This window comes from Panicum virgatum, chromosome 5N (assembly GCF_016808335.1).
Source record: "Panicum virgatum strain AP13 chromosome 5N, P.virgatum_v5, whole genome shotgun sequence".
Taxonomy (NCBI): domain Eukaryota; kingdom Viridiplantae; phylum Streptophyta; class Magnoliopsida; order Poales; family Poaceae; genus Panicum; species Panicum virgatum.
Window position 1 is genome coordinate 71,007,923 of NC_053149.1, and position 13,586 is coordinate 71,021,508.

Consider the following 13,586-nt stretch of genomic DNA (forward strand, 5'->3'; position numbering starts at 1 on the left):
TACGATATGTGCATTGCTTAAATTATTGTTTGTTATTTGACGCACCATACTATAGCGCCAATGTCTTCGTCAGGATCAACCTACATTCCGTGGAGCAAGTGTAAAGCCACCGTACCCAAAGGAATTGATGTGCCAATGTGCTTCTGCGGTTCGTTATGCAAGTTCATGCAATCTGAGGTTTTAGGAGATGACTACGGCATGAGGTTCTTTATGTGTGAGAACTACGAATATGATCCACCTAAGCGATATGGCAAAGATCGGGCCAAGATAGCAGGACAACATACACTATTTTTCTATATGGCCTAACATTGAGTTATGATTCTAACTTGTGTTGGACAAAGTCTCCTCCGCCTCTTTGTGATTTTATGCAGTGGTTCGACACCGTGCAGTCGCAGCAGGCAAAGGACATTGTGGAACAAAAAGCAAGATGGGCTGCAGAACGTTGGCGCCGAATGAAGCACGAGGAACAGCAAGAGGAGAAGCGCAACAAAGAGCAAGAAGAGATCCGCAAGAGGATGGAGGAGGTGGATCATAAGGCGGCGGCCGAACGTGAAGCTGACAGGGAGAGAAAGCGAGAGAGGGCACGCCGTGCGAAAGGAAGCCGGGCCCGAAGCAATTAGGAAGGGCAAATATCCTAGGTGCACTCAGTAGAGTAGTACCATGTAATCCCGGCATTTTACATTCCACAAGGCATGGTAGGTTTAGATGCAACAAGAAATTATCTTGTCGCGTGCACATGCCACTGCAATTAGTTGTTTATGTTTTAAGTTGAGAGCTTAACTCTGTGTGTTGTAGCCTTTACCATTAATTTGCAGTTGTAGCCGAGAGTCTATGAAATCTTTGAACTTTTTCTTAATATTTTCGGAGCTTTTCATGTCACTAGAATACTAAAAAACACAAATTAATATAACGATAAGAATTAAGAACTAAGAAATACATCAGGGTCTGCTGCTAAAAAACTCGAATAGCTCAAAATAGGAACCATAGTGTATCTAGCTGCGAGTACGAGATCACAGGTTGCCACTGCTCAGCACGGCGATCACGGGTTTCCCAAATGTCGCATTCTTTGCCCAGACATACGTGACAAAACACGACAACCCAATAGCAGTGCTCTTCCAACATTTCAAAAAGATGTGACAAGACGGCAACCACACCAGCTCACCTTCAAAGCAGTCTCTCTGGCGAGGACGACGGAAGTGTCATTCTACAGCGAAGGTCTGTGGCGTGTAGTGGGGAAGGCGGCATCTTGGCGCGATTGACCGAGCGGCAGTAATGCAGTGCTGTGAGTCTGAATGCACAGAAATGCATCGAGTAGTCATTTCGAGAATCGAATCTAGCCTTTTCAGTGTTAGGTCAGCTAGCCTCTTCACTGTGTTGTCATGTAGGTTGTAGCGAAAATGGCCTCTCATGCCATATTTCAATATAATGTTTTGGCGATTGATGACACACACAACACTTGGACTAATGTGATTGTTAAGATGACTATTCTCAGGCTTTTAGGTTCAAGTGATGACAAAGAGAAGAGAGGCGTAGCAAGGCCCGAAGGGCCACCCCTACGGGGGTTCCGCCGTTAGCGGACGGGGGTCGAGGGGGAGCCGCCCCTCGCGGGTCTCAGGGTAGCGCCCTGAAACCTCTTCGGTCCAAAGGACAAGAATCGAAGAGACTGTGAAGAAATTCAATACACCGGTTGAACTGACGTTAAGGAAAAGACACACGCCGGTGTAATTGTCCAGAAGCTGGAAACTGAAGATACACTCACCGGATTAACCGACGTTGAAGAAAATGCATACGTCGGTGCATTGCCAAACGAAGACCGATGAAAATACATACACCGGTTGAACCGACGATGCATCGGTCAATTGCATCGGTTCAGTTGTCCAGAGAGGTGGTTTTTGGAGGAACGTGAAGAAGTTACAATCACCGGTTAAACCGACGCTAATTTTACATACACCGGTTGATTGCATCGGTTAAACCGGCGATACACCGGTTAATTGCTAACGGCTAGTTTTTCACGTAGCAGTTTACATACACCGGTTAAACCGATGATGGCTTTTGGGGTACGTCGGATTAACCGGCGTTACGCAGTTTTCTGGCAGCTTTTCTCCAACGGCTATATTTGCTTGTGCTGCCTATATATACCCCCAAGGCCGGGTCATTTGAGCGTGCTGGAGTTCAAGGAAGTATACAAGAGCTAAAGATCATCTCCAACCACCATAGAGCTTCATTGTACATCATATAGGCTTAAGCACACTTGTGAGAGTGCTTAGTGCTTGTTTAGGCTTAGTTCTTGAGAGAACTAGCTTGAGAGAAAGTCTTGCTGCGGCAAGCAACTTGTGTACTCGTCGTGTGACCCTCCGACTTGGTGTGGAGTGGCAACGACACTTTGTGCGGGGAAGGAGGCCCCTACTTGGTGTTAAAGCTCCAAGATAGTGAAGACGGTGCCGTGGTGACGCTTCGAGATAGACGGTGGCGGTGACCTCGTCTTTGTGACTTGGCGTCACTTAGCCTTTGCTTGTCGGGAGCCTTGGAGGCGTGGCAAGACGGTGATCAAGCGAAGAGACTCGGCATCCCACTTGTTCTATGTGAGCAAGTGGGCGTGGACGTAGGGAGGGACTTTGGTGTCCTAACCGAACCACGTTAAATCGTGTGTCTTGGTGTCTTCACAGGAGTTTGCATATCCTCTCCCTTACCGCTTTACTTACCGCATTACGTTTCCGCATTTACTCTTTCTTGCTTACCTTTACTTTCCTAGTTAGTTTGATTAGGATTGGCTATAGGTTGCAAGTCTTTTGGGGTAAGTAGAGGGTAGCATAGATAAACCTTAGTTATAACTAGCATGTGTAGGACGTGTTAGGTTTATCTTATGCAATTAGATTGAGCCCTAGGAAAGAAAAGCGATTAGCGACCCTATTCACCCCCTCCCCCTCTAGGGTCGGACACCCCGGTGATCCTTACATAGGTTTTTTAGGTGCATTTACACTCCACACTCCGGGTATCAGACCTTTGTGCGCCTATAAATACTCCCAAGTTTGTGAACTCCCAGCACAACTCAAACATCAAACCTCATTGTATACCCAATGTCTGGAGGTGGGTCTAGCGGGAAGAATTACTATGGTTTTGGAAAAGGAAAAGGGGGAAGAAAGGGAGACCCCATAATATGGGAGGGGCCTCTTGGACCTGATTCCTTTCCGGAACCAGTGTTTGAGTTTCCGCCACAGCACAAGAGTGAATTTACCAATGAAACCCCTCTTCGACAATACGATAACCGTAGAGAACCGTGGCCAAAATGCAGACATGGTGAGGACTGCTTAATGCAGATGTGCACCGACGGGATGGATGGCGGTCGGCGTTTCTTTAAATGTCCACACGCATGGGTAATACTCGGTTGTTTCATTTCTTTATCTTCAATGAGACATCTTACATGGAATTTGTTTTGCAGTCTTCCGATGCTCCAGAAAACTGTGGTTTTACTAGGTGGGTAGATCCTGCACCAATTAATTCTGTTCAGGAGTTCATCGAGTACCTCCAGATAAAGATCTTTGATCTGGAATGTAAGGTGAACCATTATGAGGAAGTGAGCGAGGGTAACAAAGACGACGAAGTTGATGATACCAGCAATGCAGCCGGTTCACAGGATGAACCATGCACTATTCCTTACTGCAACTGCCCTTGTCACAAGAAGAATGGCCATGCGCCTCCGGCACCACTGCCTGCACCATCTGCAATGGGTGGATACTGCGGAGAAGGCTCAACGCAGTTTCCTACGTGGGGGTACGGCTACTAGGACTACCCTAGTGCTAGTGACATGCTGCATTATTGTGTTTGTTCTGTTTTTTTTTAAATTACCTAAGGCATGTTAGGTTAGTCCGGAATCTGTTTACCGTAGTTTGCAACGGGTTCTGACATGCCACTGCATGTGTGATGTGTGTTTCATTATCGTTGTATTATGATGTAAAATTTGGTGGTTCACATTACGTAATGCATTTCTTAGTTCTTATTTCTTATCGTTATATTAATTACATGTGTGCTTTTTAATATTCTAGTGACATTAAAAGCACCGAGGGCCATGTCCGTGCCCAGCAGAGGCCTAAGAGGGTCCGACGCCATAGGGGTGGTTAGACATATCTGATGTTTGTATCTCTGATGTTTATTTGTAATGAGATAGTTGTGGACCGCTTATTTATACACTTCAACGTTCGCCTCTGATCACTCTCGTATTTTCCATTACAATCAATATATGGTATGTTTATACTTCGATACTCCATTACGACTAAGTACGATTCAAACTCGACATTATGTACATGTCCAGTGAATGCAAGTTTGGTACGAGACATACATACAAGCATAATACAACATTAACAATATTAAATGCGAATACATCTTAAACCGATGAACATCATATGTTATAGATCATGGCATGAAATCATTTAGGTCGTCATCCCAGTTGACAGATGGTGGTGCTGCAGATGGTGTAGTATGGCTCGACGAACCTCTTGGCTTTCCCTTTCTCTCTTTTCTGATTCTAGGTTCATGTACAGGGGGATGAACATCATGTGTTGGAGGCCATAGTTTGGGGGGCATGAAGTCATCCATGTCATCATCCCAGTTAACACAAGTTTGTGCTGCAAGTGGTGCAACATGACTTGACGAACCTCTTGACTTTCCCTTTGTCTCCTTTCTGATTCTAGGTTCATGTACAGGGGGAGGAACATCATGTGTTGGATGCCATGGTTTGGGGGGCATGAAGTCATCCATGTCATCATCCCAGTTAACACAAGTTTGTGCTGCAGGTGGTGCAACATGACTTGACGAACTTCCGGGCATCTGTTCTTGCGCAGGCCAAGTACTATCACCCGAAGATCTTATCCGCCTCCTTCGTCTAGTTTGCGGCATAAGTCCACCACCGAAGATACATACCAATTTACAGAAATTTGGTATCGTTTTGTTAATCAACTCCGTGTCCTCGGGGTAATCCTAGCATATAATTAAAAAACAATGTTACTATTTCATAAATATGGATTCGAAATGACGGACGGGATTACAACTGAATGAGAGTTACCTTAATGTGCATCTCATACACCTCTGGCCGCATCCATATCTTACAAGAACTTTGTAAGAATCCAATGATATTAGGATGATTCGCTAGTTCACATACTCTCATGTATATCTTCCGACGTTCTATCAGGTGTCCCTTTACATCTTGCGTCGTAATACCTCGAAATAATGTGAAATCTTTAAACTCTACTACTTTGGACAACACTATCTCTATCGTACCATCCGCTAACGGATCCAACTTCTTACTGATAACAAGATGGGTCATGATATCAAGTATTATACTAGATTTTTCTTCGGTCCATGAAAATCCTCCGCAATTTGAGGCAGCCATTGCCTTATGCTGCAATATCAATAAGGCACTTTCATAATTCTATTCTAATTCATAATTAATTTTTTTAAAAAGTCTGTAATAGTATTGAAATTGTAATACTAAACGAGTGTTCTAAAGCACCAAATCTAATACAGCTAATCCACTAATTAAATTAAATTGGTATACAATATCAATGGATTCATACGGAAGTTACCTGTAGATCAGGAGTACGCAATTCGGCAGAGCTTCGCCGCTTTTCTTCTCCTCACCCCTCTCTTTTTTTCTGAATTTTTAGACTCAAATGACAAAGAGAATGGCGGCGAATGGTGGCCAGGGGTTAAAATAGGGGAGAGGGAGCCTGTCGCCCCCCCCCACGGGCGACAGGCCCCCCTCTTTTTTTTTCCTCCAGGGACTTTTTTGCAAATTTGAAGAAAAAAAATTACATTTGAGCCCTGTCGCCCCTCATAGGGCGACCGGGGTATATTTTTGAAATTTTCCAAAATAGACATATATTTTTGAAATTTTAAATTTTTTTAAATATAAAAAAGAAAAAATCGCTCCTGTTACTAGACCCAGCACTGCCTTTGGCTTAGCCCAAATTCCAATTGGACTTGATTGGATTTGGGCCTATTTGGACATGGAATGGACTTGTATTCTCTTGCTTCAAATCCTATAGAACTAGATTTTAGAATAATCATCAAAAGGGCAACGGAAAAAAAGGAATATTTATTTGTTTATTTTCTTCTACTTTTCGAACCAATCAAAACTTGCCACGTCCTAAGACAAATTAACTGGAAAAAACAACACGGTACCCAACTGAATTGGTTATTTCCAATCTTCCGCTTTCTCAAGAAACACAAACAACGTGCTGTCGTCAGGGACTCAGGGTGACACCTCTGCTCTGCGAGTGTATCCTTCAAAGGCCAGACACTACCACTCTGTTCGTTGGGCTGGAGCTAGAGCCGGTGGCTGGAATGGTGTGAGATAAAAATAATGTTGGCTGGCTGGTGGCTGGAAACTGGTGCTGAAGCGGTGTGAGATGAAAACACTGTTGAGCTGGAGGCTGCTGGAGCTGCCGAACAGAGTTCACATAGTTGTTGGGAGTCCATGAACCATGATACATATAGGCAATGGGGATCATCATGGAACAGCCTTTGCAGGGCATACACATGGTCATCATCGTCTCTAAATAAACAATCATTGTGGTTAGCAAGTATACATTTGAAAACAATGTATATATATACCGAAACACTGTGACGACAAATATAAACACGGTCTCATGGCAAGTGCCGTGTGCAAGGTCTAACCTTCCAATAACTGCTAGCACAGGCATAGTTGTGGAGCTCGAGAAAAGAAGCCTCTGTGTTTGTCTTCCTCCTACCATCTCCTCGATTGGTTCCGTTGAAGCAACTCAGATAAACTAAACTTCGGGGTGGCGTGGGCTAAGCTTAAAGCCCAAATGGGGGTCTAGTTGGGCTCGCGCGGGCCCAGGCAGGAAACACGGCCCATCAGACAAACAACAATTGGTGGTGGTGGACAGGAAGGAAAGGAAGGCGCCCTGCCGCCGAGCCGACGGAGTCTGCAATGCACCGCCGTGCGCGGCCTCGTCGCCTACCGAGGGAGGAGATGGAGATGCGAGCCCCCTTCCTTGACGAGAAACCCTCGGATCAAACGGGATCTTCCGTTGGTTTGGTACTTTGGTTGGTTGGTGGCAGCCACCACCCGGACCCGGCAGCAACACCAAAGGCAACCAACCTCGTTGGTTGCAATTGACGGCCACCAACATTTCCCCCGCCCTGCGCTGCCTCGTCGCCTCCGCCGGCCCAATGCCCTCCCTCCTCTCCCTCCCTGGCACGTACATAACCCACCGCCACCGGGCCCTGCCGCTCCCGCTCCCCTCCCGTCCGCCACCGCGCCGAGCCACCTCGCCCGCCTCGCCATGGCCTCCTCCCTCCCGCCCTCCTCTTCGCTCTCCACCCCGTCCTCCCACCCCGCCCCGCTCCAGCCCCGCATCCTCCTACCCACCCAGCCGCCCCGCCTCCCCCTGCTCCCCTTCTCGCGCGCCCTCCCGCTCCCGCTCCGCCTCCGCATTACGCGTCCCATCCTCCCTGCGCTCCCCCACTCGCACTCCTCCTCCTCCGGCGGCGGCGGCGGCGGCGACGACGGCCACAACAACAACAACAACAGCGGCGGGGATGGACAAGGGGATGCCGGTCCCGATAACCGCGGCGAGGCGCTGTTCGTGCTCGCGCAGCTGGGGAGGAAGCTCGACACCCTGCCCTCCGATCTCGCCGCCGCCGTCGAGGGCGGCCGCGTCACGGGGGAGATCGTGCGCCGCTTCAACCAACTCGAGGCCTCCGCGCTCTTCCGCTGGCTGCTCCAGTTCCGGGGCTTCAGGGAGCGCCTCCTCGCCGACGACCTCTTCCTCGCCAAGCTCGCCATGGAGTGTGGCGTCGGTATCATCGCCAAGGTTTTTAGTTCTCTCTCTCTCTCTCTCTCTCTCTCTCTCTCTCTCTCTCTCTCTCTCTCTCTCTCTCTCTCTCTCTCTCTACATCCCCCAAGCTTCTCCACCTTTTTGTTTTTTTTTTGTAAATAAGACCCAATTGTCTTGTACAGGTACGACTACATTGCGTCCAACTGTAAAACGCTACCTCCAATCTAACGGCTTTTGAATTCGTCGTTTCTTCAGACTGCAGCAGAGTATGAGAAGAGGAGAGAGAATTTTGTCAAAGAGATTGATATTGTCATAGCTGATGTGGTACGCCTAACTGCTCTCATCTCATACCTCCCAACTTTCTTTTTTGTCATTGTTCTTTGTTTTATGAATTCTCAACTATAATAATATCATACTAAGCTTATAACAAATTCTTCAGTGTCACCTTTGCACCAGTACACTAAGATTGGAACTGAAGATCTTTTTCACTTTACGTCCTAATATAAAATCTTTGCCGTTGAACTTTCTGAAGTTTGACCACAAATATCCTTGGAACCATCAAAATTGACTAAGTGAAAAGTATCTTACCAGGTTTAGACTTCAGAAGCTCTTTAGTAAAACTGTAGGTTTATTAGCATCAAGTATCACGAAATTAGAAATGTCATCATAAAAAAACAAGGGAGATTTTCTCTCTCTCAAAATTTATTAATGGTAGCTGGTTTCTGCTGTTGGTTAAACTAGCTTTACCAGAGGGCTCTATGATATTAACTACATATGTGTAGCAGCAGCACTCTTTGTTCAAAGGGCTGGTTATGGTTAGGACATATATATACTACTGGTGAAATTTGGAAATAGGATCCAGTTCATCTAATGAGGATGAGGCTTGCTACCTTGTTGAATAATCATGTCTGGAAGCACAACAATTGCAACACTCCAAATATGTTAGAACTCTGGCTTTATTACGATGGAAACATACTGTTTTTTTCTCGTTATTTTCATTATTATTACTGAAATAATGGAAATATATTTCTCAGTTTTTGTGACCTCAAGTTTTCAGTGGTTTCACTTTACCAATTATAAGAGCACCGCCTTCTGATACCACATGATTTTTACCTGATTATTGTACTTTGAACTCCTCTGATATCAAATCTAATTCAGTTGTTCCCTCTGATACTACCCAGGTCATGGCAATTGTTGCAGATTTCATGCTTGTCTATCTTCCTGCTCCAACTGTATCTTTGCAGCCACCACTTGCAAGGAATGCTGGAGCTATTGCCAACTTTTTCCATAACTGCCCAGATAATGCTTTCCAAGTAAAGTAACTGTTTCCCTTTTCCTATAATCGAATAGACTTCATCATCCCCATGTACTCGAAAACATGTTATGCCACTCTTTTGCAGATTGCTTTGGCTGGAAGGTCATTCTCACTTCTGCAGAGGCTAGGAGCTATACTGGTAAAGTAGATTCATTGCTATAGACAATTAACTATTATGATTATCAGTTACTTTGATTTATTTGCCAGCTATGTTGATCAACTAATGGCAGTGGCTTCTTTGCAGAGGAATGGTGCAAAGCTTTTCGCAGTAGGAACTACTGCTTCTCTGGTAAGTTTGTTTATTTCATAACTATACTGTGATGACCTTCATCAGCAGTATCTTTTGATCTTTTGCTATAAAACTACCGTTATTTTCTTTTCTGAAGGATACACAGTTGGATGTGATCCTATTATGAAGTAACATTTCTAGAAAAGGGAGAGTTTATGCTAGCAATATGTTACTTTTACGTGTAAAAAAATATTTGTGGAACGAGTAATTGCATCATGTCCCATGAGATAGTTTTGTAAGGTTGCAATGTCTATGAACTTGTCATCTTTCCCAGATTGGCACTGGTGTCACCAATGCTTCGATCAAAGCAAGGAAGGCTGTTGATAAGGACCTTGAGGACGAAGTCGAGGATATTCCAGTTGTATCAACTAGTGTTGCCTATGGTGTATACATGGCAATTTCTAGTAACCTCAGGTAAACAGAGTCCCAAGATAGTTTAACATACAAACAAGACATGCTTAAGCTCTTTAAATATCTGATTAATTTTGTCCTCTGGTTTCACAATGAGAGAGAGGGACTAAGCCCTTCAATCGAATTTGCAGTATTGATTCTTCCCCCCCATTGAGACAGACAACCACTGTAAAACATTTGGCAAATAGCTGCAGACGATGCTCGTGTTAACAGTTGGTTTGCTATTCACAGTTCCGCTCCTTTTTAACACCAGAAATATGTATACTTCATCAGGTATCAGATTCTTGCTGGTGTGATCGAACAGAGGATGCTGGAGCCACTGCTGCACAACCACAAGCTACTACTGAGTGCAATGTGTTTTGCCGTTCGTACGGGCAACACATTCCTTGGCTCTTTGCTGTGAGTACCGTTCACCTCGCTGGAATTTGAAATATTGTATCCTCTATCCTGTTACTGTGGTATCACTTAACCCTTTGATCTTTGTGAACAGCTGGGTTGACTATGCCAGATTTGTGGGCGTCCAAAAGATTAAAGAAGAGGCCTAAAGTTGCAGCATCTTGTTTGCATGTTCTTCTGTCGCTAGGAATGTTCGGAACACCTTAGATCCCTCCAGAATGCTGTTCCCTTCATTGGAAGCCAATAGGATAAATTCCAATTTTGTTTGGAAAGCCAGAAGTAGAGAGATCTGTCGAATTCTTGTGGACGACGTCGTTGTACCTTGTTTTTAATTCCAAGTTTGCAACTTGCAAGGGCTGTCATTTTGGGAAATATATATAGTACTGAAATCCATGATAGTGCATCTGTTTAAGGGCCAGTTTAGTTACCAAAAATTTTTGGCCTCTTTTATAACACTAATTAGGAGTATTAAATATAGACTAATTATAAAACTAATTACACGGATGGACGGGAAATCGCGAGGCGAATCTATTAAAGCTAATTAATTCATCATTAGTGGTTGCTTAATGTAGCACGATATTGTCTAATGATCGTATAATTAGGTTCATTAGATTTGTTTCGCGATTTTGTTCGGGGATTATGGAATAGATTTGTCAGTTATTCACATTTAATACGTTTAATTAGTGATCAAATGTTCGAAATTACTATAGCGCAGCGAAAAAAAATCGGAACTAAACGTGTTTCCTGTTAAAGAGAAGTCTTTGGTTGTTTAGATCCATCAATTTTATCCCAAAACTATCACATCGAATATTTGGATACATACATGGAGTACTAAATGAAGTCTATTTCTATTTTTTTTGCACGGATGGGTTGTAAATCGCAAGACGAATCTAATGAGTTTAATTAATCCACGATTTTCAATAGTGATGCTACAGTAATCGCTTGCTAATCATAAATTAATTGGCCTTATTAGATTCGTCTCGCGATTTACAATCTATCCGTGCAAAAAATTTTGTAAATAAATTTTATTTAATACTCCGAAATAGTAAGATTCCGTTCTAAAATTTTTGCCCCTAAACATCTAAACACACCCTCAGTTGGGTGATGTTGCGGATTCTGTCAGAGTATATTCAGGCCGTGGCCTGACATATATGGTATGGAGATACTTGTCGGGTAACATGGATGGAACGTGAGTTCTTCATTCGTACGTTGGACCATGGTCAAAGAGCAAAAGGATCGTGCCAGCCAGGCTCGATTCGTGTACAACGTGGCCCGTAGGCAAGCACAAACGGGCCTTGCACCTTAACGAAGGCCCATGCGCCTCTCTAATTTAAAGTTAAATGGGTCGCCCAACCCAACAAAGTCCAGCAACAAGAGCCGAACGAAACCCTAGTTAGTTAACGAGCCTGACCATCCTCGCGACCTCGCCTCCCCCGGATCGCATCGATGCAACAACCGACCACCATGGTGCCGTCGCCGCAGCCGCCCGCGCTGTCCGGCGGCACGATGTTCCTCCCGCCCCAACCGCGGGCCTCCGCCGCGTGCACGTCCATCTGCTGCACCTGCGGCGTCGCCATGCCGCCGAACGCGGCCAACACGTGCGCGCGCTGCCTCCGCGCGCGCGTCGACATCACGGAGGGCGTACCGCGCCACGCCGCCGTGGTGTACTGCCCGGCGTGCTCCTCGTACCTCCAGCCCCCGCGGTCCTGGCTCCGCGCCGCCCCGGAGTCACCCGAGCTCATGCAGATCCTCCTCCGCCGCGTGCATCGCCAGATCGCCCGCCTCGGCGCCGCGTTCGCCGCCGCGGAGTTTGTCTTCACGGAGCCCCACTCCAAGCGCCTCAAGCTCCGCCTCCGCGTCCGACGCGAGGTCCTCCACGGCGTCACGATGGAGCAGGCCCACGTCGTCGAGTTCACCGTCCACGACCGCCTCTGCGACGCCTGCGGCAGGGCCCAGGCCGACCCCGACCAGTGGTCCGCCGTCGTGCAGGTGCGGCAGCGCGCGTCGCACCGCCGCACGCTCCTCCACCTCGAGCAGCAGCTCGTCAGGCACGGCGCCGCGGACTCGGCCCTCCGCGTGGACGGGAACCCCGGCGGGCTCGACTTGTACTTCGCGTCGCGCTCCCACGCCGCCCGCCTCGTGGACTTCGTCTCCTCCGTCGCGCCCGCCCGCGTGGGCACGGCGAAGCAGCTCGTCTCGCACGACACCAAGAGCAACTCGTACAACTTCAAGCACACCTTCTCCCTGGAGCTCTGCCCGATCTGCCGCGACGACCTCATCTTCCTGCCCGGCGAGGTGTCCCGCGCCCTTGGCGGCCTGGGCCCCCTCGTCCTCTGCATCAAGGTCACCAGTTCGCTCGCGCTGCTCGACACCAACAACATGCGCGTCGTCGTGCTGGGCATGAAGGAGTACGACCGGTACAAGTTCGAGCCCCTGCTCACCAGCCGCCGGCTCGTGGAGTACGTCGTGCTCGACGTGGAGCACGACCCTTCCGGCGGCGTCACGGTGCTCGGCTCCCAGTACATGATGTCATGGGCGCATGTCGCCCGCGCGTCGGACTTGGGCAAGAACGACACCATCTTCACCGTGAAGACGCACCTCGGCTACCAACTCAAGCCCGGGGACTATGCGCTGGGGTACGACCTCTACAGCGTCAACTCCAACAACGACGACTTGGAGAGGTATGGGCAGAGCCACGAGATACCTGATGCGGTGCTTGCCAAGAAGAGCTACAAGAAGAGCGCAGGTAGTAGTAAGCCGCAGGACGGCAGCCAGCGAGACGGCGTTGACATCGAAGAGATTGCCATGGGGATTGGATGCATTGACCTGAATCCGTCCGACGAGAAGGAGGTTGATGAGCTGCTCGAGGACCTCGCCATTTGATCTCGGTTATAATGTGAGCTGCGAGCTAGGATCATATATATTATATATATATACATATATATATGTATATATATATACATACATATATATATATATGTATATATATGTGTATATATATATGCAGTTTGGCAACATCTGCAATATATACTTATGATATTTGAATAATTCTCGGTTGCGAACTTGTGATAGTTCGGTGCATCTGCATGTATATATTCTGGGCAGCAACACTCAAGACAACAACTTCACTCTGTTCACTTGGTTTGTCATCTAATCGGCCAGCAATGTTTTTCTCTCACATCAAATCACCAGACAGCCACCAGTACTTTTCACTCATAACAAATTAACATCACCCACTAGCCACAACCAACCAAACAGAATGAATGGCTCACTGCTCTTGTTACATGGACAATTGGATTTGTACTGTAGATTTATTATCTAGAATTAAATTAAACCTAAAGTGCTAATACTTTCAACAACAATGGCTCAACAACTG

General features: G+C 46.6%; 2 protein-coding genes across 2 annotated transcripts; both read left to right on the top strand.

Annotated features, from left to right (window-relative positions):
* The first annotated feature begins 7,175 nt into the window (after nucleotides 1-7,175).
* On the top strand, nucleotides 7,176-10,613 carry LOC120676365 (protein RETICULATA-RELATED 4, chloroplastic-like). The gene is made up of 8 exons (XM_039957624.1): nucleotides 7,176-7,835; nucleotides 8,055-8,123; nucleotides 8,981-9,112; nucleotides 9,200-9,253; nucleotides 9,359-9,403; nucleotides 9,678-9,817; nucleotides 10,088-10,213; nucleotides 10,305-10,613. The coding sequence occupies exons 1-8, from the start codon at nucleotides 7,305-7,307 to the stop codon at nucleotides 10,357-10,359; spliced, it is 1,152 nt and encodes a 383-aa protein (XP_039813558.1). The 5' UTR covers nucleotides 7,176-7,304; the 3' UTR covers nucleotides 10,360-10,613.
* A 1,061-nt stretch (nucleotides 10,614-11,674) lies between these two features.
* Nucleotides 11,675-13,093, top strand: LOC120675137 (60S ribosomal export protein NMD3-like). The gene has a single exon (XM_039956220.1). It carries the CDS (start codon nucleotides 11,675-11,677, stop codon nucleotides 13,091-13,093), a length of 1,419 nt encoding a protein of 472 aa, XP_039812154.1.
* Nucleotides 13,094-13,586: the final 493 nt, after the last annotated feature.